This window comes from Strix uralensis, chromosome 5 (genome assembly GCF_047716275.1).
Source record: "Strix uralensis isolate ZFMK-TIS-50842 chromosome 5, bStrUra1, whole genome shotgun sequence".
NCBI classification, from domain to species: Eukaryota; Metazoa; Chordata; class Aves; order Strigiformes; family Strigidae; genus Strix; species Strix uralensis.
The window spans coordinates 54,926,067-54,953,242 of NC_133976.1; the positions used below are offsets into that span (position 1 = coordinate 54,926,067).

Genomic DNA, 27,176 nt, shown 5'->3' on the forward strand with positions numbered 1-27,176 from the left:
GTGTTTATTGGAATAAATAAAAATTATAATAATGGCTAAAATCAATGAATGCTGACTCATGGCACTGTGGGATGAGGGCAGGTAGCTTTCTATTCAGGACATTTCTACTTTGATACTTTCTTCACAGATTAACTTGTTGATTTTGTATGCTTGATAGTGGGCTGTTTCATGGCTTTGTGGGTATCTGTGAAGCCCCAAAGTCTGACACTAAGCATAACAAATCCCATTGCTTTTCAGTACTCAGTCCACAGCAATGTTTTCTATTAAAACTCTACCAAAAACTCTACCAAACCCTAACCTTAAACTCCTGGATGGAATAAACTCTACATTATTGTAAAAAGCCTATTCTGTTTTAATGTGAAACATCAACATTGTAAGTTTATGAAAACCAGATTTTTAAGGCCTGAAAGAACAACAGATAATTTCATAACTGTTTCACCTACCATGAAAAATAGGCTAGCAGTTTCATTCAGTTTTCTGTGGGCCCTGTTGTAGACTGTGTGTTTTACTGAAGCAGGACAGAGAACCCCCTACATCTCCTGGAGTTTGCAGTAATGGGTGTTCTGACTCCCTGCCAAAACATGCATGTCTTATTTCTAATGCAAGTTTGTCTGTCATCAACTCCAGTCACAGCTTCTCATGCTTTCTTTTTATGGACTGAAGCTATCTCTGCTACTTTCAGATACTCTACTGAAGAATATCCTTGTATTTTAGGAGACAATTTTCATCCCATAAAGTTTCATTTCATCATAAAGTGGCTGAATTCTCTTAAGTGTCACAACAAGAGGTTGTCTCCAGTTCTCACATACTTTGATGGGTTCTCTTTTGCAGTCTTCTTTTTTTAAACATTCTTTAAAATAATGATGACACCAGAAGTAGTCAGAGTAATTCAGTGTCAGTCTGAAGTCAAGATGGCTTTTCTCTCCTATTTTCACACAGGCAAAAACTCTATTTGTTCTTGTGGCACAGTATGAAGATAACTCATGTTGAGCTACTTGTTCACTTTGACACGTAAATCTTTCCCAGATTTCCTTGTGCTTGCAATGACACAAGTCCTCTTGTTCTGCTTCCTTAGCCTCCATAGTGCTTCTTTCATTTTGTCTGTACTGAAACCAAAAAGTTCCGGTTGATCCAAATTTTCCATAGGATTTGGGCTGCATTGTTTGACTTCAGTGAATGTTTTCTCCTCTAGTCTCTCTGTACCAAATAACCACATTATTACAAATGTGTGTGCCCTACTGCCAATAGGAACAAATATTTTTTCACCTCTCTGGAATTTGCCTCAGGTTCAGTTTTTCTCCAGTGAGACTGTTCCCAATCAGTAAACAGAGTGTAATAATGTGAAGACAGTTTAAACTAAAGAAAAATGAGCTCTTCCAAATGCTGGGACTGACTGAAATCCCAGCCAAAGGACTCTTTAATGAGGTTTGAGATTATAGAAAAAAATTGGCTTATTACAATTTTAAGAATTAAAGAAACATATAAAGTTTACCTTTTTTCACTGGGTCAAGTACCTGAAATATCTTATGTTGAGTTTCAATGCCTTGAGTCTGTGAAACAGAATAGAAACATGAACAAATTATTTATATTATTAAGTTCCAAAAGATACAATGACAAAAAGAAGGTATTATCATCTTTATGATAAGGCACTTCATGGCTTGTTCAAGGAGTGTACACCAGATTAGGACAGGGGAAGCTTGGTAGGGGTTCAGTAACTAGTGGGAAAACAGTTAACATGTAAAGATCAGGCTTTTTTTTTTTTTTTTTTTTTTTTTTTTAACCAGAAGGCAAGCTAGACATTTGGTATTTGGCCAGATTTTCAAAAACTCAGAAAACTCATCAACTTGTATTCACTTTGCAAGCTGTTGGGTGCTCAGTATTATAAAAAATACTTGTTAAATTCCTTGTCATGGAAGTAGGAACATAACATTAGACTCCACCATTTTCATCTAGGATTTTTAAGTGTTTGTCAACTACAATGCGGCTCACATTTTCCGAATAGTTATGTAGGATGCCGAACAGCAATAATGGAGAAGTCATGTTTTTAAAAAAGATTAGATCTTATACCAACTGTTCTGACAATGACGCTTTAGTAAACTTAATCACACGGTAATTGCTAGGGCAGCTAATGGTGAGTACTGAATCATACACTCTGAATGGTAGGAAGGAGCATGATGCAGCTTTACAAATATTGTCAGCACAAGTATTTCAGAGCTGGGGCTTGGTAATGACCCCAAGTTAATTAAAAAATTTATTGCCTGTTTCCCTAGAACGTCCTGTGACCTTTCCCTTTCTCTCCTCTTCACAGCACTACTGGACTGGAAAACTCAACAGAAAATGTTTTAATGGACTTGGTAAAAATCTTATTCAATGAAACTAGAAGTGAAACAGGTCCAGCTGAGGGAGTGAGGTGTTAGTAGTTTCGGATACTGAAGAACAGCTGGTATAATCTCCAGCTCCAAGGCATATTCCTTGACAGAAAGATCTAAATGTATCAAAAAATATTTTCATGAGACATAATTTTAGTATTTTTTCCTGACCCAGACATATTGGTGTTGATTCATAGATGAAACAGACAATAAAGAGCAATGGGCATTCTAGGTCACCAGCTTTTGGTGACAAAATTTTTTGTCTAAAGTTACAGTGGTTGAATTAAGTTGTCATATATCAGTTTTTAGTCAGAAAAAAAGAGGACAACATGTTTCTACTGGGATGAAAAATACTCACGTTTTTGCTTTTATGACTTCTGTTCTTAGCAATGCTGTGAAAATGTTTTCCTGATGTTTTGGTTTTTTTCTGCACAGAAAATAGTATGTAACCATTTTGATTCATGAGGGAATATTATAGTTGCAAAATAAAAAAAAAAAACAAAACAGTTGCAAATAAACATGATCATCACAATGCCAGAAGGAACACATGCAAGCAAGCTGCTCAAGATTGAATTCCTTATGCTGTTCTGTTCAGCAAATATTTATGAACCTGGACACAAACATATCCTATTGACAAGGGACCTCACTTCCTACTCAATATGGCTTGTTTATTTTTAGTCTGGGAACCTGGACAGCCATGCTTTCTCAGTAGTATTAATTGCCACTGCTCTGTTTTTCCACTGTTGGGGCTTCTGAAAAGAAAGACTGGCATAAAATGCAAAAAGTTTGGGAAGTACTGTTCTACCTATTGAACCAATGAAAAATTAATAAAGCAGCCAGCATTATAATGTTTATGTACATAAAAAGAATATTACCCATCACAATATTAATGTGACTTCTTTCCGAATGACAGTTTGCTTTCTCTAGGCAACAACAACAGTGTTCCTATTTTACACCTGAGGGCCATATAGTTTTCTAGGCTGAACATCAGCAAAATGCCGTTGAGGGGTACATACAGCTCCAGCATGAATTTCTGTCAAAAACTCTACTGAACCTGTGATATTCCTTGCTATTCAGCTTCTTCAAATGCCCTTAAGAACTTCTACTGAGAACAACCACAGAAATTTGGTAAGTCTTTTGATCTAATAACCTTAATTAGTCACTGAAGTAGATCCACTTGGGAAAAGAACAAAAGAAACTTCTTGCAGGAGTTGTGATGTACTGTTCTTTCAAACTTGTTTGATAAACTGTTGTTATTTTCTTTCTTTACACAGCAATGGTATCACTCTGATATGTTTTGCTCCTAGTAGACACTCAGCAAAAGCACTTTAATTCATTGCATGAAAGATGTATCGATGCAATTCATACATTTTCATTGCATGAAAGATATCTTTGTTTATGTTTCAGCACAGAAATTACACAACAGGACCTAGTGAAGCTCCACTTACCTAATAGTTTTGCAATGTGTGTTTATAGGTATTGGCAGGCATAGCCTTACAGAATCAGGCTCTTAGGTGGCCAAAGCTGTGTTCAATCCTGAACATGCTCATCCTCTCCTAAGACAGGCAGGTGATGGGACAGGCTCAGTACCCAGAGGGATCTCTGCTTGCAGAAGACTCCTCTTTATTAAATTAGTGACTAATTTCTAAAGTGTAGTTACTTTTAAAATAGAGAGGTTCGACTAATCACCTAAAGCTGTGGTTTCACAGACTGCTGAGATCTCCTAAGGGCTTCCTGCTACTGAAGGAGAAAGTCTCTTTTCCTTTGTCCTTGGTCCAGCCTCTCCCACTCTAAACTCTGCCACTTTGGTCCCTGCTCCTAGCTAGTATTTTTCTCCATTGCTTAAACTGACTCTGATGCTCAAAAAAAAAAAAAATTCCTGTGTGACCTGATTTAGCTCATTAACCCAGCAGAGAACCATGTAATTCTTTTTGCTGGGTTTCCTTCCTATCAGATTAGTGTGTTAAACCAGGTCACAGCAGGGACTGAACATCAGAGGTATACAAGTGGAAGGAATACACAGCAAGGAATGTGGCAGGAGGAGACAAGGGAGGACAGAAAGTGATTGTTAAATGGCTCATCACATCGTGTGAAAAGTCTGTTGAGATGATGAATATGCTAATGCATTATTTAGTAGAGACCCTGAAGTAATTAAGCTTTAATAAATGCTCTTGTGTGGATAGTGTATTCTCAAGTGTTTCTAGGAATGCACCCCTGCCGTTCTTGGCTCTTGGATGTTTCTTTTTTGTATATTACCAAGCCAGTCTACCAGTTTTAAAGACTAAACTAAAAGGATGAGAAACAATACCCTAACTTTCTCCAGTAGTCTTCTGTGTTTGTTTGGACTTCAGTTATCTAAAGCAGTGTTACACCCCTCCAATTCTTTTTCTGAGCTTGAAAGTCCCCTGAAATCACAATTATTCAACAGGTTTCCACATTTCTCATGTCATCTAGATAAATCTCATTATATGGCCTTTAATCCCAGTCCCTGGGATGAATACCATGCACAGATGTTTTGCAATAAGCAGTTATGAGAGTTATGTGGCAGCCTGCTCAATCTACAGCTTAGTCACACACATCAGGCAAACCTGCCTGCCTTGCTTTTATGTACCATTTATGGACCACACTGAAACAGTGCTTATGGACATCAGAAAAAAAATGGAATCAATCCCACTGACTGGCATGGTGAGTGTTTAGACACAAACAAGGCTATTTTTAGCAAATGACGTGGAAAGGATCAGAGTTTTAGATGAATTTTTCTCAAGTTGCCAGTCCTCAGAGCTGTCAGTCCCATCTCACACCCCCATGCACTGGCATACTACCAGCTAGATGAGAGAAGGTGGGGCAAGAAAGCATGAAGGGCTGAGAAGTACTAAAAGGTCCAGGACACTTGGTGTTACCCAGAAAATGCTACTAACTTTAGGATCCATTTGCCATTTTCATTCTAAAGTTTTCAGGAATATTTTTTTTTAAATCCAGTGCCAGGAAATGTGCCCATGTGGATTTATCAATCACATATAAATAAACTCAATCCCAAAGGCAGCATTATAAGAACAAACATGACAGAGGGTACATTAAGGAAAAAATATCTCAATACTCTTCCCTCCCCTGCGTACTTTCACCAACCCTCTGCTGCCAGTCCTTGTACCGTGCAAAAGAGATTTTTCATGCAGCTATGGTTGACCTTCTGTAACAACATGGTCCTGGAAATACCACAGCATCAGTTGTGGAAATTTCTGCTTGGTTCTTTAGCACTGAACAGAATAGGGGAAGAAATTTCAAGCTGTGGATAAACATTAAAAGCCAATACCACCCTCACAGCCCTTCCATCAGAACTACTACTCCCCGAGTGGGTTGGGTGAGTGGAAAGTCTGTCTGGACTTCACCTTCCCGAAATACAAAACCCAGTAGCTTTGCTTAAACTCTGGGTGACAGTGGGACTAAGTGGAACTGTAGGACTTTGCACAAACATGTGTTCTCCATATAACTCCTCCAGGGACAAATGCCTCCAGGGAGGGACAGAGCACATGAAGGGATCTGTGGCAGCTTCCCTCACCACAAGTGCACTCACCAGAGTTTATCTGACTGCATCATGTTTCAAACTGTCATCTCTGAAACTAGATCTAAAACGCCAAATCATGCAATTTGTCAATCAGCCCAGTCATCTGAAATGCCTATCTGCATGTTTTGCAAAGTGTTAAAGGGGCCACTTCAGTTCTACACACTCTTAGTACACAGTCCTGGTACTAGTTTCCCCTTTTGTTGTTGGTTATTTACTGTATTTATGTCACAAACAGGAAGTGACAAATTACAGGAACTATTATTGTTGGCTAAAATTCATCCACAAGCTTTCTAAAAGTAATACACTCAAAAAAGTCTGTTTTGCTTATCTACAGGAAATATCTTAAGTAATATGGCAATCACAGGCATCAAAAAAATAAACACCAGGTAAACAAGGACAAAACCCATGTTTCAACCCATTCTTTTCCACAAAACATGTAAATACAGGTTTCAGGAAAATAAAATGTCTCATTGCCCTCCAGTGAGAGCACTTTCTTAAATCTGGGGCTACATTTGCCTATGAGCTTAGAAGTAGGCAATGGGGTAGTCTGATGCTGACAGCACTTAACAGCAGTGTGATGACTTGCCCGTGTCCATGAGGGGAGAATACAACCCCTGAACACCCCGAACTGGGTCTCTGCAAAGTATGGCTGACGCCAGTGCACATGGGCATCATACTTCTTGAGCTTAAAGCTGGTGCCCCCCTCCTGCTCACCCTGACCCTAGGTCTGCTTACTCAGCTGTACTGCAGAACCTGACCGGTAGAAAGCCACCTTCTTCTGGAACAAAAACACCACCTTCTGGACAATCTGGGTTAAGCTACAGGGAAAATTAATAGTATTCCTCTGCACTGTTCATTTGGACTGTATCTCTATAGACTATTGATTTGTTAGTTACTATTCTGATTGACTTAATCCTAAGGTTCTTCAAAATGGAGCCTGTTAAACTCTGGTGATTCTTTCCCAGTGGAATTCAGGACAGAGATGTAAACAGACAAGAAAAAGTCACGGCATACCTTGGTGCATAGTTTTATCTGGTGTGCTACAAGATCACAGGAGATCGGGCTGTCAGAAGTTTGGCTGCTGTGAAAGATGAGAATTGTTTTGTTTAATTTCTGAATTTTGTGACTGCAAACAGTATTTTGCAATATTCATTCCAACCATTAGCAGGTGTTTTCTGTAGTAGCCCTAGTTGTAGAGATATAAATGTGTTTTCCACATGCCTGTCTTCCAGATCCACATTTTAATTGTACAGACCTACATCTAACCTGCAAAAAGTGGGCATCATCATTTTAGAGAAAGCTTGGTTATTGAAAGAGATGTGATCTATCCAGATGGCACCTTCTGCTTCTACCTAGGTTTCTTTTAGTTCTGCTTCACACACCTTCTCACTCTCCTCCTAAATCCTCTCACATAACATCATTCTCTTTGTTCCCAGCAAGCCTTCTCCTAGTTCTCTGATAATGCATCAGGATCTTGTGTCTCTTTTTATTTTCTTGCAGTTCAGCATCAGTTGTGAAGCTCAGCTCTTGATTTCTATACTCTGGGCATAGTTTGATGAGATAGATCCAACCTACTGGTTTCCCCAAAAAAGAAATGTACAAAAGTTTTATTCCCTAATGAATGACCATAGGGCCACAGCTGTTCATAACACATAAATGCCCACCTCTCCCAAATCACCTGCACAACTGATCTTGCAGTCACTCCAGTCAGCACTGGCACAGAAGGAGCTGATCATGTTTAACAGGTGTATTGTTTGGTCAGCGTACAGGTTCTTGCACTGCTACCAGTTACCCTGAACTTAGCCCCTTTGGCTGAATGGAATCAGACTGGCATCTTCCATGGTTAACGAAATTAGATTTACACAAAACCATTCAATATAACTTATATTGTGGCTAGATTGCTCTGCAAAAGGTAAGGCTGAAAAAAAGCGTATTGATTTAAGTGATGCAGTAGACCAAGCTCTGTACCAACACAGTTTCATTTCTCCCCAGGAAGGCCACCTGGGGTAGATACAGAGCTCTACTTCTAATGAACTGGCTATTAAGGCTTGGATGTAAGATTTGTATGCAATCTTTTAAGGAGTGTTAAATCAAAGAGTGTGACAATTAAAAGTCTAATTTTAGTAATATTTCTAACATTTACTTTGGCAGTCTTTATGAGGTGCAGAAAACATGTAATAAATTATGGCATATCTGAATAGTTCTAAGTTACCTGGAATCCCAGTCTAACACATCAGAATTGAGGACCTTGGAGTTCACCCTGGCTTGCTGTTTCACTACTTTCTCATGTTCCTTCAGGCGCAGATAATAATAACAAACACCACAAATTTAGTTTACTGCTTAAAGAAAGCCATTATCAGTTTTATTATTGCTACAACCCTATAGAGTATATGCTTTGTCACAGTAGGATGAACTGAGGCAGGAGAAAAGCCTAGGGGGGACTTCCCTTACCTCCTTCTTATGAACACAGCAGCTCAAAAGAGCACCACAGAAATGCTGTTCTATTGACTCCAAGTCTTTCACACTGAAATGGGTACTTTGTCTGCAGCCTGCAGTATCAGTAGGAGCAAGACAGAAATAAAAATGTCAGTCATCTTGCTGACTGATAGGTATCTGTGATATTTCAGGATTGTGGCTGACTGCAAACTAACATACCTTTCACTGACAGATGCTAGACAGGTCTATGACTGTCGGAATTTTATACAGATGATTACAGATCATTATTCTGCCTATATGAACACATCTATCCACTCAGAGGACGCTAACTATAACTATAACCTATTACAAAATTTCCTAAAAATACAACTGGCTTTAGTTACTGCTTTTAATTTGCCATCCACTAATGTTGTACATATGCAATAATGCTAGAGGTGGCCTGAAAGGTTCCTAGGTGAATGCCCTAGTTTTAGTGTTTTTTTCAACTCTTATCTTAAATCATCATTCATTTCTACCCAAAAAGACAGAACACCAACAAGGGGATGGTAGCTCAAGCTACCATTTTCCATGAAAAAATAAAAGTAAAGGTCTTGTTTGATGACTCCTACTACATAGCTACAGGGAATTGTCTCACCCAACTTAGACCTACAGATAGAGGCTTCCAAAGTGTAGCTGTTGTTGATGCCCATCTTCCACATTTCCACTCGACCTATGCCTTTTTTGCTCTTTTGGACCCTGAAACGGCAGTCTGGGAATGAGAACTTAAAAGACAGGTACAGCATTAGATTTTGAAGTAAATAGGAAGATGCAATAATTTAATTTTAACCCTGCATGTTTGTTTAAATCTTATGTACGAGGTAAACAATTGTGAGTTTTCACTACTTAAATATTGCATAACATAGTTCAGAGCATACTTTTATTACTGATATAATGGAGATATAGGTGAAATAAGAGGCCTTTGATTAAAAGCTTATTTTACTCTAAGGATTTCTGAGACGTCTGCAAATAATTTTTTATGCGGCTGTACTTACTGGTTCTGAATGATCCTATATAGAGAGATGACCAGCTGAGTTACCATAAATCCTGTTATATACAAACATGCATATTTACTAAAAAGTTGGACTAACTCCTCTCTCATGAGTTAATAGACCAACAGTTTGATACATATGGATCTGGAGCTCACAACCACCTCATTATTGATATTGGAGGAAAACGGCATTAGCTGCAAGTATGCAATGACATCTAGTAGGTTAGGTTGTGTGTTGTTTTATTCCTGAGCCTTTGCAACCTCTCTGGTTCAAAAGAAGCTTATTGCAGTCAGATTTTGCTGGAAAATGACATATGTTAAAAACCGTCATTTCCTACTAAACCTTTTTTTTTTTTTCCCAAACTGAAACATCTTACACAAACATGGTGATTTTGACACAATTTTCAAAATAAGTTTTCAAAAGGATTCAACACGGAGAAACATTTTTCTTCTTTAGTTTCTTATTTGTTTACTTGTTTGTTTTTAATTCTACAATATTGTATTTTAAAACTGCATTTAATATAGGAGTACACAATATTTAATGTTAGTTTTTGACATTGTTAAAATAATGTTACTTTGATATTCTTTTTTCTTCATTCTTTTAAAAAATCTTCAAAAAATGCTAACTTTATGTCCCAATTCAGCAGGATACTCTTTGGAGTACTGGAATTTCAAAGGAGTTAAAATTTCATATTTGTACCATTTCTAGTTTTAGGCAGTTGAAGATTATTTTACGGGATGAAGTGTGGTCTTTTAGTAAATGTGATAGCTTAACAAAAAATTAGGGATCCCAGACAGTGCTTGAATTTTCAGGTGAGTACATTTCTAGCTAGACATTTGCTTACCTTATCTGGGCAGCTCTTGCTCAGCAGGAGTGGGAAGACACGTGGATGCATGTATGGTGCTTTTGCCTGCTGCTTTCTATCACAACCATACATGAAGACATTTTGTTTCCTGTTGTGACCATGGATATCACAATACAGGAAAACATCATGTTCCCCCATCACTCTGTAATATGGATGACATAGACTTTATTAAAAGTGGGTTTTTTTCTCCACCTCAGAAACTAGTCTAATACATTACACTGAAGCTCATGTGTAACCAAAAGAACAAGAAATCAATAACAGTTTTATATTCTGAGCTCTAAGTTAAACCTTTTGTGTGCTAGATGAAAGCCAAACTGCTCAGTTCCCTCCAGAATAAAGCACTTGTTACTGCACAGAAATAAGATATGAGTGTATGCATCATTAGCCTTTGTCCATGTGTTTGTTCTAACTCTCAGGCCCAGTTATATATATCCAGCTCTGTAGATGTATACATGAGCATGTTGTACAGCTGGAACCCACTATTCTTATCTGCTGCTCTTTCACTATTGTATGTGTTGAATAATAGATGCTATAAAATTACGAGACTGAAGCATAAATGGCAGTGATTATTCTTTCCTTTATCAAACTGGAGACATCAATTTTTATGGTGTGACAAGATTCTGCAATGTATTATTGCTTAATTAACTTTTTTAAGAAAATTTGCAGGTAGACACATTGGTGTTTAGCAACCCACACCCCCACTGCCCAATTCATGTCAAAGCAGAGCTCTACAGGGAAGATGCAATGGCACCACAGCATGTCACCTGGGGCTTTACTCTGGGTAGAAGTTGGAAATCCATGGTGGAATGAAGAAGGAAGCAGTAACAAACGTATCTGTCTCAGCTGACAGTAGCTGAATATGAGACTGAAGGTCAATGGCACATCAGCAGACATAATTAGTATTAATTACAAGGCACTCACAAGTGCAGGCTGTCTCTATATAGTAAGACAGAGAGAGGAATTCTCATGGAAAAGAAGGAGAGGCACAGTGGTCATCCTCTGTAAGCTAGGGATCTACATGCCAAAACATTCATTTGAAAAAACACAGATCTTTTAAAAAAATAGGCTGTAACTAGATGAAAAACATTAAATGTACTAATTCTGACACTGGCTTTCTGCACAAGAATCTTGTTTGTATTAGTTTGTTACAGAAGTTAAACCAGAGGGATTTAGTTTACTAGCTGAAGGTTTAGTTTTAAATCCAGAGTATCAATGTGTCTGTGACTGGAAGTCTGCATAAGAAATCAAATATATTTGTAGCAAAACATAGAGCAAACTTGACAATCTTGTCAAATAGACATCTGGGATCTATTCGTGGTTGTATGCCAGAAAAGAAGAAAATGACAGAAATAAGGAATTTGACAAGTATATTTTGGCAGAGGATAGTGGGGAGAAACATGCTGAAAGCATTTTGATGAAAACTCTTTTACTTTGGAAATACAAGTTATTACCAGAAATGGAGAAAGTATATTAAAGGAAAACCTGCACAATACTGAAGAAAAAAATAACCCACTCTGAAATGCAACTGAATGTAAACAAAATGGTCAGAAAGGGTTGGGTACAGGGCAAAGATGTAAACAATACTGAAACAGTAAGGGACATAGAGAAGTCACACTAACAAAGAGACAGTGGAAAGGAAAATCATCTATTCTAAAGGGAAAGAAAATGAGGTTACCTTTTGATCATGTTTCGGGTATACCAAAAGGAAGGATAAAATTTTTTCATGTTAGATCCATATTTGCGATTCAGGTCCTGACCAGTTAAAGAGCAGCGGTGATTTCCCACAATCACCCCATCTGGATTCAACATGGGTACCACTTTGAAGACAAAATTTTCCTGCAGGATTTGAGCTTTGTCTGAATCACCAAGAATGTAATCCAGAAAGCCCTTCATTATCCAGGAACTGTTAGTTTCTCCCGGATGCACCCTTGCAGTTAGTGTCACAGCCTTCTTCTTGGTGCCCTTGCCACTTCTGGGGGGGCTGGTGATAGTTAAAACATACACTATGTTTCCTGCCAGTGAATGGCACAAGATGTGAATCTTGCAGAATTTGAACTTCACTGGATCTTTAGAGATGGCCACCAGGTGCTCCTGCAGGTTGGAGTAGGTGTAAGGATAGCAGTGGGCAAAGTAGCAGGTGTCCTGGTCATGAGGGAACGGGAACGTCCAAGTGAGTGAGAAGTACTGACGTCTACCTTGGCCTGCATTGTTTTTGTAATACTTGATTTCATCTCCAGTCCTTCGCCAGCCAACCTTGTGTTTCTTAGCATCGGCTTCTGACAAGCCACATTTATGTAGGCTGTTGTGCTTGGTAAAGTTGACAATAGTGAAGTGATATGGCATCCCTGCCTGCATATTGTTTACTTGGAAGTAGTACCACTGCGTGTGTCGGCTTGTGTAGAGGTCGGTGCGCAAGGTCAGCTGGTACTCAAATTCATTGCTGTAGGCAGAAAGAAGACAAAGAGTTGTGATGCTGGTTAGCACTGTCGTGTGATGCAGTATCAAATAACGTGGACTATCATGACAAAGCATCCCACAGAGAATCAGGTGGAAATCTGATTTACACTGTCATAAATCAAAGTCTACACAGCTGCCAGGAAAAGATGCCTAATCTCACTGAGGATGTCAATAATGCAACTGCTGTCTTCTTTAGGACTTTTAATAATAACTAGGACTTCTAAAAACATTCTCCACATTATGCTTTAAATGGAAGTGCTTAAGAAAAAGTGTTGAGTTTGTGTGGGTGATTATCACCTATAGAAGATATTCAGTGCTATGGAATGGCTATCATACCATTTGAAGTGAAGGCTACCTGAAACTACTCTTGAAGCTTACTCAACTAATGTAAAACAAGTTACAAACCCAGAGTAACACATCCTGCTCAGAAACTGATAGCAGGCTGCTGATAATAAGAATTCTGATAACTCCACCTTAATAAAAGAAAAAAAGATTAGAAACTTACACTTTGACCACCTTCTGCAAATTCCCACTCTCAAACCGTGCTTCGAAGATCAGTGTGTTGTCCCCTTTCTGATGGATGATCTGCATCAGGGGGTAGAGATCTCTCATTTCGGAATACATAAAGTAGGAGTTTTTGTTAGCTAGGGGAAGGAGCAGAACAGATCTCTTTCATTTCAGTCTGAGTCATTTTAGAGAATGCCTGTATCCTTTTGAATATTTCTTCTAGAAACAGGCAGCTGCATGGAGCTGAACTTCAAAGCATATCTTAGGTAAGCGTAAAAGAAATTATATGAAGATTTTGCTGATCGTTCCCACTTAATCTTACAGATTTCAGCCAGCCTAAGATCTGACTCTGTCTTGGAGGTGCCTGTGTCTCTCTGCATGAACAATGGACAATTCATACTCTGTACTTAGGCAAAGCAACCGAGTTAGGTGGAAAGACTCTAGGACTGAGCTCCCCCAGGTTTCTTCACCAGTCAGATGGGCAACTTCTCTACTCAGAAATCATATGTAGCTGACAACTCTTGCCATCAGTTTGTTTGTAAGGAACAAAATCTGTATATGCAAGTTTTAAAGCAGCTATTGAAGGCTGCCCAATGTTCAGTAACAGACGGTCAACCGCATGAGTTACTGCGATATATCTTTAAGTATTGTACATGGTTCCCAGTCAATGGAAGTTTTGATTTAGCATTATGGTAGAAGGTCAGACAGGAGTTTAAAAAAGAGCTGGGGATTGTAGTTCTGACCTCTGTCTTGCTTACATGGCAATTGATTTACATGGCTTTACAACCGCTGGCAGAAGAAACAGTAGAACCTGCTGGTACCCTGTCCCAACAGGAGAAAGAAGTAACTCCCAGTGCTCCCCCAGGGGAAACAAGTGGGGGTTAAAGGGTAAAGATGAAGAACTAGAATCTGTACCTCCAGATTTTCCACCTCCCCCACTGGAGGCATTCCCAGTAGAGATTCAGGGAAAAGGGTCTAGGCTAGAAACATGTTTTAGAGAGACACTAAATAATGGGGACCCTGTGGCATCTCTGGTAATTTTAAGATCCAACCAGCAGCCACAGCATGAGTCCCTGCCATAGCCAGTTTTTAAAGAACTGCAGAAAAGCATCGATGAGAACGGGCTTCAAAGCTCCTTTACAACAGGTATATTGGAGGCAATCTTCCATGGGTATCAACTGGTCCCATAGGATTGGCAAGCACTTATAAAAACAGTATTAACGCCAGCACAGTATTCCACCTGGAAAACCGAGTATGGAGATCTCTGTACTGTGCAATCCGTGAAAAATTTGGCTGACGGTACACCGATAGGCTACGACATGCTGGTCGGTGAAGGGCAGTATATGGACACCCTCGTTCAAGCCCAGCAAGATCAGCGCTTGTTTACTGAGGCCTCCCGAGCTGCTTTAATAGAGTGGGAAAAGGTACCTGATGGGGAACGCAGAATGGGTTCCTTTGCGACCATCCAACAAGGGTCCCGGGAGTCATATTGGCAATTTATAGATCATTTACAGGTGGTGATCTCTCAATTGGTAGATAACCCTGAGGCAGCCAAAGCCCTAATATTACAGCTGGCATGTGACAGGGCTAATAGTGACTGTCAAACCCAGGATCTTGGCGAGTATCTGAAAGCTTGCCAACACGTAGGTACCCAGAGCCACAAGGCGCAGCTCCTGGCCGCAGCCGTGCCGGTAGTGCAAGGGCGACAGCAAGTGGCACCCAGGGGAACTTGCTTCTCACGTGGAAAGCCTGGGCATTTTGAAAAAGATTGTAAACAAGGAAAGGGGCAAAGCCCATCGCCTTCTAAACATTGTTCCAGGTGTGGGAAAGGATTTCACTGGCCTAATCAATGTTGGTCAAAATTTGATAAGAATGGTATGCCTCTTTCTGGAAACTGGAGGAGGGGCGCGAGGCCTGGTGCCCCGACAAATGCCTGGGCGTCTCTGGAGCAATCCTCAAGAATTCCACAGCCACGCCGAAGGGTTCGTGAGCTCCAAGCGGCAACAGCTGGCAGCGCAGGGTTGGACCTTGTCATTATCACAGAATTGATCCTTAAAGAGCCAGACGTAACATATCTGGCTTCAACCGGAGTTCACGGGCAATTACCCTCGGGAATGGTAGGTTTAGTTTTGGGTCGATCTAGCACGTCCATGCAAGGACTGAGGATAATTCTCAGGGTAATTGATGCAGACTATCAGGATGAGATGAAAGTAATGTTGCAGACATCAGGATTTCGTGTACTTTCCCCAGGAACAAAAACAGCTCAGCTGATACAGGCCAATGGTATCCTGGCCTGTATCAGAAATAGCGTGGCCAGCAGGGACAGGGAAGTGATCTTACCCCTGTACTCGGCACTGGTGAGGCCGCACCTCGATTACTGTGTTCAGTTCTGGGCCCCTCACTACAAAAAGGACATTGAGTTACTCGAGTGTGTCCAGAGAAGGGCAACGAAGCTGGTGAAGGGTCTGGAGCACATGTTGTACGAGGAGCGGCTGAGGGAACTGGGGTTGTTTAGTCTGGAGAAGAGGAGGCTGAGGGGAGACCTCATCGCCCTCTACAACTACCTGAAAGGAGGTTGCAGAGAGCTGGGGATGAGTCTCTTTATCAAAGTAACAAGCGATAGGACAAGAGGGAATATCCTCAAGTTGTGCCAGGGAAGGTTTAGACTGGATATCAGGAAGTATTTCTTTACAGAATGGGTTATTAGGCAGTGGAATGGATTGCCCAGGGACGTGGTGGAGTCCCCATCCCTGGGGGTGTTTAAGAGTAGGGTCGACATAGCTCTGAGAGATATGGTGTAGATGGGAACTGGTAGTGTTAGGTTAATGGTTGGAATAGATGATCTTCAAGGTCCTTTCCAACCTAGATGATTCTGTGATTCTGTGATTCTGATATTGCCGTATTGGGCACCCCAGGCAGCATCAGCTCAGACGGGTAGTGCTGGATTTGGTAGTACAGGAGTTAAAGACATTCTATGGGCCACTGCAATTCAGACAAATAAACCCATTGTGACAATAAAAATTCAGGGCAGAACTTTTGAAGGTCTTATAGACACAGGAGCAGATGTTTCTATTCTCACACAACGTGACTGGCCATCAGATTGGGAACAGCAAAATGTTCCATCATTGGTTACTGGCATAGGTGGCACATCTGCCCCACAACAAAGTAAGAGGGTCTTGCCAAGTGAGGGTCCGGATGGACAGAAAGGATGGGTACAGGTGTACATAATGGATTGTCCCTTGAACCTATGGGGGAGAGATTTGTTGGCACAATGGAATGTAACCATTCAGACCCAGCCTTTTGGCAAGGGACCATGATCATAATCCCTGGCCTACAACTGACTTGGAAAGTACAAAAGCTGGTGTGGGTTGATCAGTGGCCCCTAAAAGGGGAGAAATTACAACATGCCCAATGCTTAGTTCAAGAACAGCTAGAAGCAGGACACATTAAACACTCTAATAGTCCATGGAACATACCTATTTTTGTAATACTGAAAAAAGGTGGAAAGTGGCAACTTTTGCAGGACCTCAGGGCAGTAAACAAAGTAATAGAACCTATGGGAGCTTTAAAACCAGGTGTGCCAAACCTTACCATGATACCTCAGAACTGGTTTTTAATTGCAATAGATCTTAAAGATTGCTTCTTTACAATCCCACTACATCCAAATGATAGGGGTAAATTTGCCTTTTCAGTACCCATAATAAATAATGCACAGCCCATGACACATTATCAATGGAAAGTGTTACAAGGGATGAAAAACAGCCCTACTATTTGTCAGCATTATGTCCACTCAGTGCTCAATCCAATTAGACAACAAAACCCTCATCTTTTAATACATCATTATATGGATGACATTCTATTAGCAGCAAAGGAGCAGGAAGCCCTTTACAGAAGGGGTATCAGCATTTGCAAAATTGGCTTGTTCAGTCAGGGCTTCAAATTGCCCCCCAAAAGATACAACAAGTAGAGCCATGGAAGTACTTGGGACATATATTGACTTACTGTACTGTTAGGCCACAAAGGTTATGCCTTAATATAGAAGTCATGACATTGAATGACCTCCAGAAACTGTTGGGAACAATCAACTAGGTATGACTGTACCTCAGTATAGCTGTCCAACAATTAAAAAATCTTTTTGATTTGTTAAAGGGAGACCCAGATTTAACATCCCTGCATCAAATAATCCCTGAGGCAAGGAGGGAAATGATAACAGTGTGTGAGCATATTGAACAATTCCAGGCAGACCACTGGTGGGTCAATGTACCTGTTAGGTTGTTTGTATATCCTACTGCCACTTATTCCTCGGCTCTTATCAGACAGTTAGCACCTGAATTATTATATTTGGAGTGGATTTTTTTAACCTGCCACCCTGGAAAAAAACAGTAACACCATTTGTGGATCAGTGTGCTACCTTGGTAAAGAAAGGACGAGAGCGATGTCAAGCATCGACAGGGCTTCATCCACAGATCATACATCTGCCCTGTACTAAAGAACAGATTAACTATTTGCTTATGCAATCTATTACCTTTCAGACAGCCTTTGTGGATTTTATAGGTGAAATATCTTTGATGTTACCAGCAAACAGGATATTACAAAGCATAACGATTTCACCACTAAAATTGTACAGAAGATCAGCCATACCCCACATTCCGCTGTGTTAACGGTTTTTTTAGATGGCTCTGACAAGACTGGTAAGGCAGGCATTGCATGGAAGCAAGCCGGAAGGTGGCAGACTTGTGCATGTTATCAAGCAGGTTCCACACAGAGAACTGAATTATGAGCAGCCGTCCTAGCCGTGCAAACATTTCTGAAGCAGGAAATAAATATGGTTACTGGCTCAGCATATGTAGTTAAGGTCGTACAGTGATTCGAGATGGCGTTAGTAAAAGAAATCGATGATAGGAAACTGTTGTCTATGTTTTTAGCATTGCAAGCATTAATCGACAAGCATCGGCACCCTCTGTTTATCACCCATATTCGTCACACACTGATTTGCCTGGACTGCTGACAAAAGGGAATGCCTGGGCAGATGCAGTTGTAGCAGCCATACTAGCCTTTCAAAAAGCTCAGGCTTCTCACGATTTTTTTCACCAAAATGCACGGAGCCTGCAGAAGACATTTGACCTCACTAAATCCCAGGCTTTGGACATCATCTGAGCTTGTCCGGACTGCCTGCAGACCAGGGGAACCCCCTCTGCCAATGCAGTGAATCCCAGAGGCCTGGAAGCCAATGAAATCTGGCAAACATCGTTTGGTTGTTTATGGTGGGTTCACGTAACTGTTGACACATTTTCTGGGATGATACATGCCACTACAGCGTCTGGGGAAAAGGCCATACACATACAAAGTCATTGGTTGAGCTGTTTTGCAAACATGGAATTGCCGAAAGAAATTAAAACCAATAACAGGCCCGGCTACACAGCTTGAAAAATACAACTATTTTTGCAGCACTGGGGGATTTGGCATAAGACAGGTGTTCCTCATAACCCCACAGGACAGGCAATAGTTGAATGTGCACATGTCACACTAAAAGCCTTGATTTTAAAACAAAGGGGGAATTCTCTGGACGCACCATATAATCAGCTACCAATGGTTTTATATACTCTTAATTTTTTAAGCAGAAATCGGTTTGCCTTGACAGCAGCAGAACATCATTTTAGCACCACAATGGACTCTATAATTAAACCACAGGTCTTGTATAAGGATCCTGAAGGAGACCCAACCTGGAGAGGCCCAGTAGATCTGCTGGTATGGGGGGCAGGGGTATGCTTGTGTTTTGTCACCCACAGGTCCTCGGTGGATACCTGCAAAGAAAGTCAAGTCATGTCGTGAGCTGGAAGGGTCAACCCTCCAATCCAATACCCCAGATCTCTCAACTGACGATGCAGGAATTGACGTGCAGGATAGGTTCCTCTAGGAACTCGGCACCTGCAGCTATGATTTGGGGAAGTCTAAAACAACTACAACAGAAAGCAGAAGACATGATGGCATGGGTAGGAGCGATGCCAGTGCCAGAAAATACCTTTCTTGACTATTTGGCCCTCATTTCAACCAACTTGGCGGTAAGTATAGGTTTGTTATTTTTGCCGGGAGCAGCTGGTTACGTATCTTGGACACACATCATCGACCCACCATTTTTTGCCCTGGTAAGCTGGTGGGATCCCAATGTACTGGTAGCCAATAATGACACACAGTGGACTGGAGGGGCTTGGCTTCCTCCTCGAGACACAGAATCAGTCATATAGTTTGAACGTTGCCAGTATAATATTGTATGCGGATGCTCCCGTGTGTGTATGTCCACAGGAGGAGGGGGTGCATGTGTGCCTCTGCAGCCACAACAGCACCTGTATTTTAGACCATCTGTGCAACTCATTCATATATTTTGTTGGCCAGAAAAGAGGCATGAATAAGCAATAGTAGTGGCTGATTATCAGATCATCATTACAGATCCTCAATATTTTAGTTGTCTATCCACGGCCAATGTATCTAGCCATAAGCTTACAGTAATTTTTCCTTTGAGATGTGGATCTGAATTTGTAGTGCTAGGGCCTGAATAATAGGCCTGAAACAAGTTAACCTCTAGATGAACCTTATAACTAAACATTATCCATTATTAGTATTTGTTAATTAGTTAAATCTGTATTACCATTAGCATTGATTATTAGTATCTGATCAATAACGAAATATGTATGCTCACTAGTGAAGGATGTAGCTTAGACAAAATGTAATTAGTAATTAGAATGTATATCCAACTTTCCTTGTTTAGCCGTGTTCAAGGCTGAGAACCCAAGTGTTTGGCCTTGTTAGAAACTCCCTTGGTTCTCCCCGCCGAGTCCTGGCGAGGCTTCGGGTGGAATCCAACAGGAGGATGAAACCAGATGTTTCCACTCAAAGAAAAGTGCAAGTTATTCTGATTTGCTGATTTTTGGTATATAAGGCTGGACCCTCTTGCTGCGACTTTGGATGCCTCACCTACGGATGGATGCATCACGTAGGACTTCCCACTTGCAGGGAAAGGTACTCCAAATCCTCGCTGTAACTGGGGCTCCCCAGCAACCGTGGGTCTGCATGTTAGTAACGTATGCAAGTGGTGATGTATCTTTCTTAATCACTGTTGTCCCCATCGTCTAGTAATGATTAGGTGCATTGCCTTGCTTAACTGTATGTAGTAATAATTAAGTGTACTATTCTGTATTTTTCATACTGCTTATTTTTGGTAGTACTTAGTTATATCCTTTAATTATTAACAGTAAAATCAGCCTACTCTTTTCACTCTGGTGTCTGAGTTTAATTGGCATTCTCGATCAGCAGAACAGAATTATGGCTACCAGTCAATCTTACTCGCCCTTAGGAGGGTGACTCTGAATTGTCTCAAGTAAACAAGCTGTTGAGACAACAAGTTACAGAAAAATGACAAAAGTGATTCATTGGATTGTTGATAGCCTTTATTATCTTGGCTATTATAATTGCGGCCACAGCTGTGGTAGCCTCTATGGCCCTTGTACATTCTGTTCAAAGAGCCCATACAGTGGCATAGGTTATGAATAATGTTACTGAAGGATACAACATGGGAACTGGTTAACATGCATCTACAAGGAGCCTTTTCTAGCAATCTGCAATAACAAGTTACCAAACTACATAATTCATTACAGCATGAATTAATTGAGATTCAGAAATGAACGCATGATGACATCATGAGAGAGTTAGGTGGAAGTTTATCCTGGCTCAACCCTAGCCATTGGGTTGCAGGTCTGAACCTACGGATATGGGTTTTAGCAGGCCTTGGATGTTTGATTTGTTTTACAGCATTTGCCATCCTACGACATATATGACACCTCCTGTCCACAGTGTGGAAGGCTGAACCGCGACTGATTGCAATGATTGCCACGGAAACGAAGCTACAAAACAAAGAAGGGGGAGATGTGGGAATTAAGAATTGGTAGTTAGCAAAATGTAAACGGACCTTGAGGTTAGAAGAATGATTGTGGATAACTGAGGCAACGTTATGGAACACTGTGTTGCGACCATGAGAAACAGCAGGTTGGAACACCACCTGCAGAGTGCATGGTGAGCAGTAAGCAGACAAAACCTGAAGGTCAGTAGAAGTAAAAATGAACCTATGTAAACAAGTTGTAATAAATTGGGAGCTTGCATACGGTGTGGTGGCATTTTGCTCTTGGCAATGCTCCCCCTTCAACAAACTTGAGTGAGTTTGTCATGATTCAGCGTGCCGCCCCGATCCCAGCTGGTCTGAGATCGGTATACTATTAACAGAACGTAAGATTTGTAATGAATTTGCAAGACCTCAGGACTGAGGCTTGTCAAGTTTGCTCTGTCTGAACTTTTCTTTATCTGCCTGTAGCTTTGTTTCACTTAATTTAGCTGTGACAGCATTTGCTCTAATTGAGCAGGTATGTATAGCTAATTTGTTTTACTTTTGACTATTTTTATGTGGTACGACAACAAACATTCGAACAGCAATAACAAGCAGTTGTTCTGTGTAGAAATGCACGCCTAGAGCTGGACAAAACTCATTTGAGGGGTAATAAAGAGAAGAGGGAAATAATATCTAACATGTAAAGAACACTGTATGTGGTAAATTCAGATGTAACATGGAGCTGCAGACCAATGAAGAAAGAGAAAGGTGTAAGAGTGACCTAGAAAACATATGAAAATTACCCCGGAGTTGTTCGGAACCTAGAATGAGGAAGAAGATATCAATATGAACATTGCATTTCTCCCAGCAAAGGACTCCAGAGGCTGACAATTAGCAACGAACAACTCCCTCCCCTCCACCAGGATGAAACCTCTACAGTGAAACTGCTGACCTTAGGACCTAGAGGAGCAGTGGAAAGGGAAGCCAGGAAAAGGGTGTGAATGAAGCATATGTATAACAAATTTAACTGCATTATTTATTTTTTTTTTCTGTAGCAACTAGTTCTGGACTAATAATGATTTGTCTCTTAAGATTTCACTCACAATAAAAGTAAATTCTTGGCTTTATTTATATATAAGGTGTGCTTCCTCTTTGCCCATACACAAGATTTTAAGCATAAGACAATAATTTACCAATGTGCTCAATTCTGTCCCTAATGACTTCACATGGGTGTGGCCAGTATAGCACAGAAAACTGACCAGCAGGTGATGACCCATCCAGATTCTGAGGCTCCTGAGGTCAGGGTACCACTGCCTCTGAGTCAGATGATAACAGATTCTGTTTTGCCCTTGGAAAAAGATGAGCACAAATGGAATCTGTAAGAAAGTGAAAGAACCCGCACATGAGTCTTTCTTGCTCTTCCCATTGGGAACAGTCTGTGGAGATTATCTACGTGAAATCAACATAATTAAGCACAGCACAAAAAAATTTCATTCCACTGAAATGAAAATTTAATGCTCCATCCCATAAATCACACTGAATTTAAAAGTAGCGTTGAATGAACAGTTAATTCATTAAACCACAAAGCACATCAAGTATTCAGCTTTATTTACTGCTCCTACTTACACTCACCACATTTGCAAATATAACGCAGGGTTTCTAAAAACCTGCTGGTCCAGTAGCTGATCAGGAGCTTGATTTTTACAGGTCAGGAACTGAAAGCAGTTCACAAACCAAAGCACAGATAAAATCATAATGTAGAGGATTTTACTTTGCTCACTAAGGCAGAGCTGTACTGCTCTCGGTAACATTGAGCTAGGGACAAGCTCTCAGGACAGGGATTTGTGTCGGGCCATATACAGCAAAGTCCCAAAACTTAGTTTACAGACAAGGGTGCTCTGCGATGTACTGCAGGTGCCTACAAAAATGGTTTGTTACTGGGGGTGCTCACTGATTTTTGTTATGAGAATATCACAGAATCATCTAGGTTGGAAGGGACCTTGAAGATCATCTAGTCCAACCGTTAACCTAACACTGACAGATCCCAACTACACCATATTCCTAAGCACTATGTCAACCCACCTCTTGAACACCTCCAGGGATGGGGACTCCACCACCTCCCCGGGTAGCCCATTCCAACGCCTAACAACCCCTTCTGGAAAGAAATACTTCCTGATATCCAGTCTAAACCTTCCCTGGCACAACTTGAGGCCATTCCTTCTTGTCCTATCGCTTGTTACTTGGTTAAAGAGACTCATCCCCAGTTCTCTGCAACCTCCTTTCAGGTAGCTGTAGAGGGCGATGAGGTCTCCCCTCAGCCTCCTCTTCTCCAGACTAAACACCCCCAGTGCCCTCAGCCGCTCCTCGTACGACATGTGCTCCAGACCCTTCACCAGCTTCGTTGCCCTTCTCTGGACACACTCGAGTAATTCAATGTTCTTTTTGTAGTGAGGGGCCCAAAACTGAACACAGTAATCGAGGTGCGGCCTCACCAGTGCCGAGTACAGGGGTAAGATCACTTCCCTGTCCCTGCTGGCCACGCTATTTCTGATACAAGCCAGGATACCATTGGCCTTCTTGGCCACCTGGGCACACTGCTGGCTCCTGTTCAGCCGGCTGTCAATCAACACCCCCAGGTCCCTCTCTGACTGGCAGCTCTCCAGCCACTCCTCCCCAAGCCTGTAGTGCTGCTGGGGGTTGTTGTGGCCCAAGTGCAGCACCCGGCATTTGGCCTTATTGAAACTCCTCCAGTTGGCCTGAGCCCATCGCTCCAGCCTGTCCAGGTCTCTCTGCAGAGCCTCCCTACCCTCGAGCAGATCAACACTCCCACCCAACTGGGTGTCATCTGCAAACTTACTGAGGGTGCACTCGATCCCCTCGTCTAGATCATCAATAAAGATGTTAAACAGGAGTGGCCCCAAAACCGAGCCCTGGGGGACACCACTCGTGACCGGCTGCCAACTGGATTTAACTCCGTTCACCACAACTCTTCGGGCCCGGCCATCCAGTTTTTTACCAGCAATATGATGCAACTGCTTCTAACGAATTACCGCCGATTTCCCCACGATCTCCGACCACCTCGGACGGGGAGCAGGCGCCGCCGGGACTTCCAGAGCAGCCTTCCTCCCTGACGGCGAGGCTCTCCCTGCCCCGTCCCGTCCCGTCCCGTCCCGCTGCCTGGGGTCGCCGAGGGGCGCGGCCGGCGGGACAGGGCATCCGGGCCAGGCGGCGGTACCGCCGCGATCCCGTCCGCCGAGGGGCGGCTGCCCCGCTCCGCACCGGCAACCGCCCGCCGCGCCCCAGCGGGGACCCCCCGCGCCGCCCGCGGCACCATCGCCCACCGCGCCCGCCCCAACAGCCCCCGCCCCGCTCTCGCGAGAGTTCGGGGCGGGCGCCGCCCGCGGCCGTCGGAGGGGGCGATGGGGGCCCCTCCGCGTCCTGCAGGCCCGAGGCCGCGGGGAGGGGCGGCCGCGCTGGAAGCGGTGCCCGCGGGCTTGTGTTAGCCCCCGTCGCTGGCCGCCCGGGCAGCAGGGGCCGAGTCAGGGGTTTGTGCCGCAGCGTCCCCGCCTGGCGAGCGCAGGGTGGGGGCGCAGCCGCCCCGAAGGGGCCTGATGTGCGGGAGCTGCGCCGCGGCTTCCCTGCGCCCGCTGGTGCTTCTGCGGGGTGGGCTGCGCGGGGGGAGCAGGCGTTTTCCTTCCCTTGGGTGCAAGCCGTAGACCGGTAAGGCAGGGAACGCAAGCAGCATAAAGCGTTGCCGTAAAGTACACAGAATGTTGACAAACCCTGAGCGTTGACAACAAGGCAACACCACCTCCTGTCCCACTCTGTTACCTGGCAATACCTACAGCCTGGCCCGTGAAAGAGTAGCCACTCTAGATAACGCTCGCCCCCTGTGCAGCTGGCGCAGGAGGCGTGAGCAGGCGGCTGTAACACGACAGGGGGATACATCTCTGGGGTCTCTGTGCCTGGGAGACAGAAGGATACATTTCCTTGTGTTCCCATTCTTACTGCACAGTATCATAGGTGCCTTCTGTAGAGTTTTACTAGCCCTTTCATGGACAGATGATACTCTGCTGTAGTAATCTGTTTTGTAGTTGTTCCATTCTGGCAATTACCCTATCACTCCAATCTCATGGCTAAAATAATTAATATCCTATTTTTTTCAGAGCATTCCTTTTGTCTAAAATAGGTAGAAGGGGATGTAGGAGGTTGCACTGAGTTTTAGGTGTCATTGCCAGCACCAGAGCAAGGCTGCAAACACCCCAAGTCCCATGCAGTGCCTTCTTCCTTGGTGTCATCTCTAAGAGCAGGCTGCCTTCTTAATTTCTAGCTTCCTTGCCTATGGTTCTTCACCTTTTCTAGTGCCTGGATGGCTGATTACCAAACGAGCTAGCTTCCAGAGCAATGCCTCTGCACAAGGCCCAGAGAAGTGCCTGGAGTCCAGAGCCTGGGCAGAGACCATCCAGGGCCCAGAGGAGGAAGGGTTAACCTCTTAGTTGACCAGTGTCAAATGCTGCTGGTGCCAGCCCCAGCTCCTGATATGTCAGTGCCTGTGGTTCACCATCCCAGGCTGAGGGGATCAGAGAGTGAAGGAAGGCAGAGAGTGAAAAGAGTAGACTTATGCGTTGCTTTCCTAGGACAAGGTCAGGGGTTAAAGAGAGGAACGAAGGCCGAACAGAAAGGAGAATTTAGACAGGAGTTCAGAAATAACTGTGATGTTGGAGGTCACAGTCACCTAAGTGAACTATCTGGATGCCCTCAGTTTGCTCTGTTGTCCATGAAGGCGGGTTCTCCCAAAGAACAATTCATAGCACTAAATTTTGGATCTGCTGGATTTGCTCTCTGGAAGACCTGTTTTTCCTCCAGTGGTTATAGGGACACCGGTGGAGAGTTCCTTGGCTAAAACAGGAGTCCAAGTTGGTCAAGTGTAAATATCCACCCTCAGGATTTCTGTGAATTATGGGCAGGCATGACTGCCCAGCATCCTGAACCTTGCCCAAAGCAAGACACAAAGGTGACATGCGATCACAGAAGGGACTGTGTGTGGTAAGTGTACTCTTTTACTGAGCAGAAGACAGAGAAGTTGAACCTGCTTCTTAACAGCAATGACATGTTACTATGCACTTGTGATCTGTATAATCACAGAACACCTAATAGCTCCACAAATACTCTCCAGGACTAAACAGTCATGGGAATTTTGCTGTTTGCCGCCACAAGATGAATGCTGTGACCTCTATATCAGCAATATGTATAACAGTTGTATCAGTTTGTATATGAAATGGAGGATCACTGCTTCTTAACACATGTAGGAAAGTTACTTCCTCCCTGCAATAATCACATATGATTATACAACCCCCTCTAGAGTCAGACCCTGCATCTTCAGCTCTGGAGAGGGATGTATATGTTTCTCTGTGTAGTGAAGATGGTCCTGAGATGCATGCAGGTGTGGAACATCTGTCTCATGCTGATGCCTGCTAGCTGATGCCTGCGAGCAGTTAGTGCCTGCAAGTTGAGGCCTGTAACAATTAGTGATAAGAGAAGCATTCCATTATACCTTATGTGGTCATGTTGCACCTAGTTGTGTATACCTGGAAGTCTCAAAGAGTGGAATATTAAGAAATTCTTTTACCAAACAATGCTTAACTTTGTATTTAACAAGACCTGGGTGATTAAAAGGTACAGAGGAGATATCCTAACCTTGAGAATAGATGCATCCTGGCAGAAATGCTCAAACAAGGTGGATAAGAAAGAACAGCCGGTCTAGACAACAGAGTTGGGAAACATCCAAGGAGAAGAAATTGTTCTCAAAAGACTCGTGACCATAAAAGAGAAAAAGGACTAGGGGGCTAACTCCCCAAACAACCACTGACGACCAACCGAGACCCCCGCGCATGCATAGTGTAGTTTTGAAATGCCAGCATTATGTAAATGTAGTAGATAGGCAGAAAGGTGGAGACTTCTTGGAAAATGTATGAATATTCATGTCGTTAAGGTATATAAAGAATGAACTTTTGTTTTAGTGTATGGACATTAGGTGGAATGATCCCCCATGCATCCAGTGCTGCAATAAAGAATG

At 42.5% G+C, this 27,176-nt stretch overlaps 1 protein-coding gene across 1 annotated transcript; it reads right to left on the bottom strand.

The window, feature by feature from the left end:
- Positions 1 to 24,332, bottom strand: LOC141944372 (cytosolic carboxypeptidase 3-like). The gene is made up of 13 exons (XM_074870885.1): positions 24,151 to 24,332; positions 22,360 to 22,476; positions 18,948 to 19,028; positions 13,223 to 13,361; positions 11,936 to 12,700; positions 10,240 to 10,402; positions 9,002 to 9,128; positions 8,383 to 8,480; positions 8,144 to 8,223; positions 6,946 to 7,012; positions 2,728 to 2,796; positions 1,493 to 1,550; positions 1 to 567 (listed from the first exon to the last, which is right to left on the bottom strand). The coding sequence occupies exons 4-13, from the start codon at positions 13,339 to 13,341 to the stop codon at positions 506 to 508; spliced, it is 1,608 nt and encodes a 535-aa protein (XP_074726986.1). The 5' UTR covers positions 13,342 to 13,361; positions 18,948 to 19,028; positions 22,360 to 22,476; positions 24,151 to 24,332; the 3' UTR covers positions 1 to 505.
- Between the last annotated feature and the right edge of the window lie 2,844 nt (positions 24,333 to 27,176).

What these genes read in the sequence shown, in the direction of transcription:
- LOC141944372 (XM_074870885.1), bottom strand. Translation starts at nt 13,341, where the DNA reads ATGTATTCCGAAATGAGAGATCTCTACCCCCTGATGCAGATCATCCAT. An exon ending in GCAAGAGCTGCCCAGATAAG is followed by an intron (nt 9,129 to 10,239) that starts GTAAGCAAATGT and finishes CTGTCTTTTAAG; the next exon opens with TTCTCATTCCCAGACTGCCG. An exon ending in TATCTGTAGGTCTAAGTTGG is followed by an intron (nt 8,481 to 9,001) that starts GTGAGACAATTC and finishes CTGATACTGCAG; the next exon opens with GCTGCAGACAAAGTACCCAT.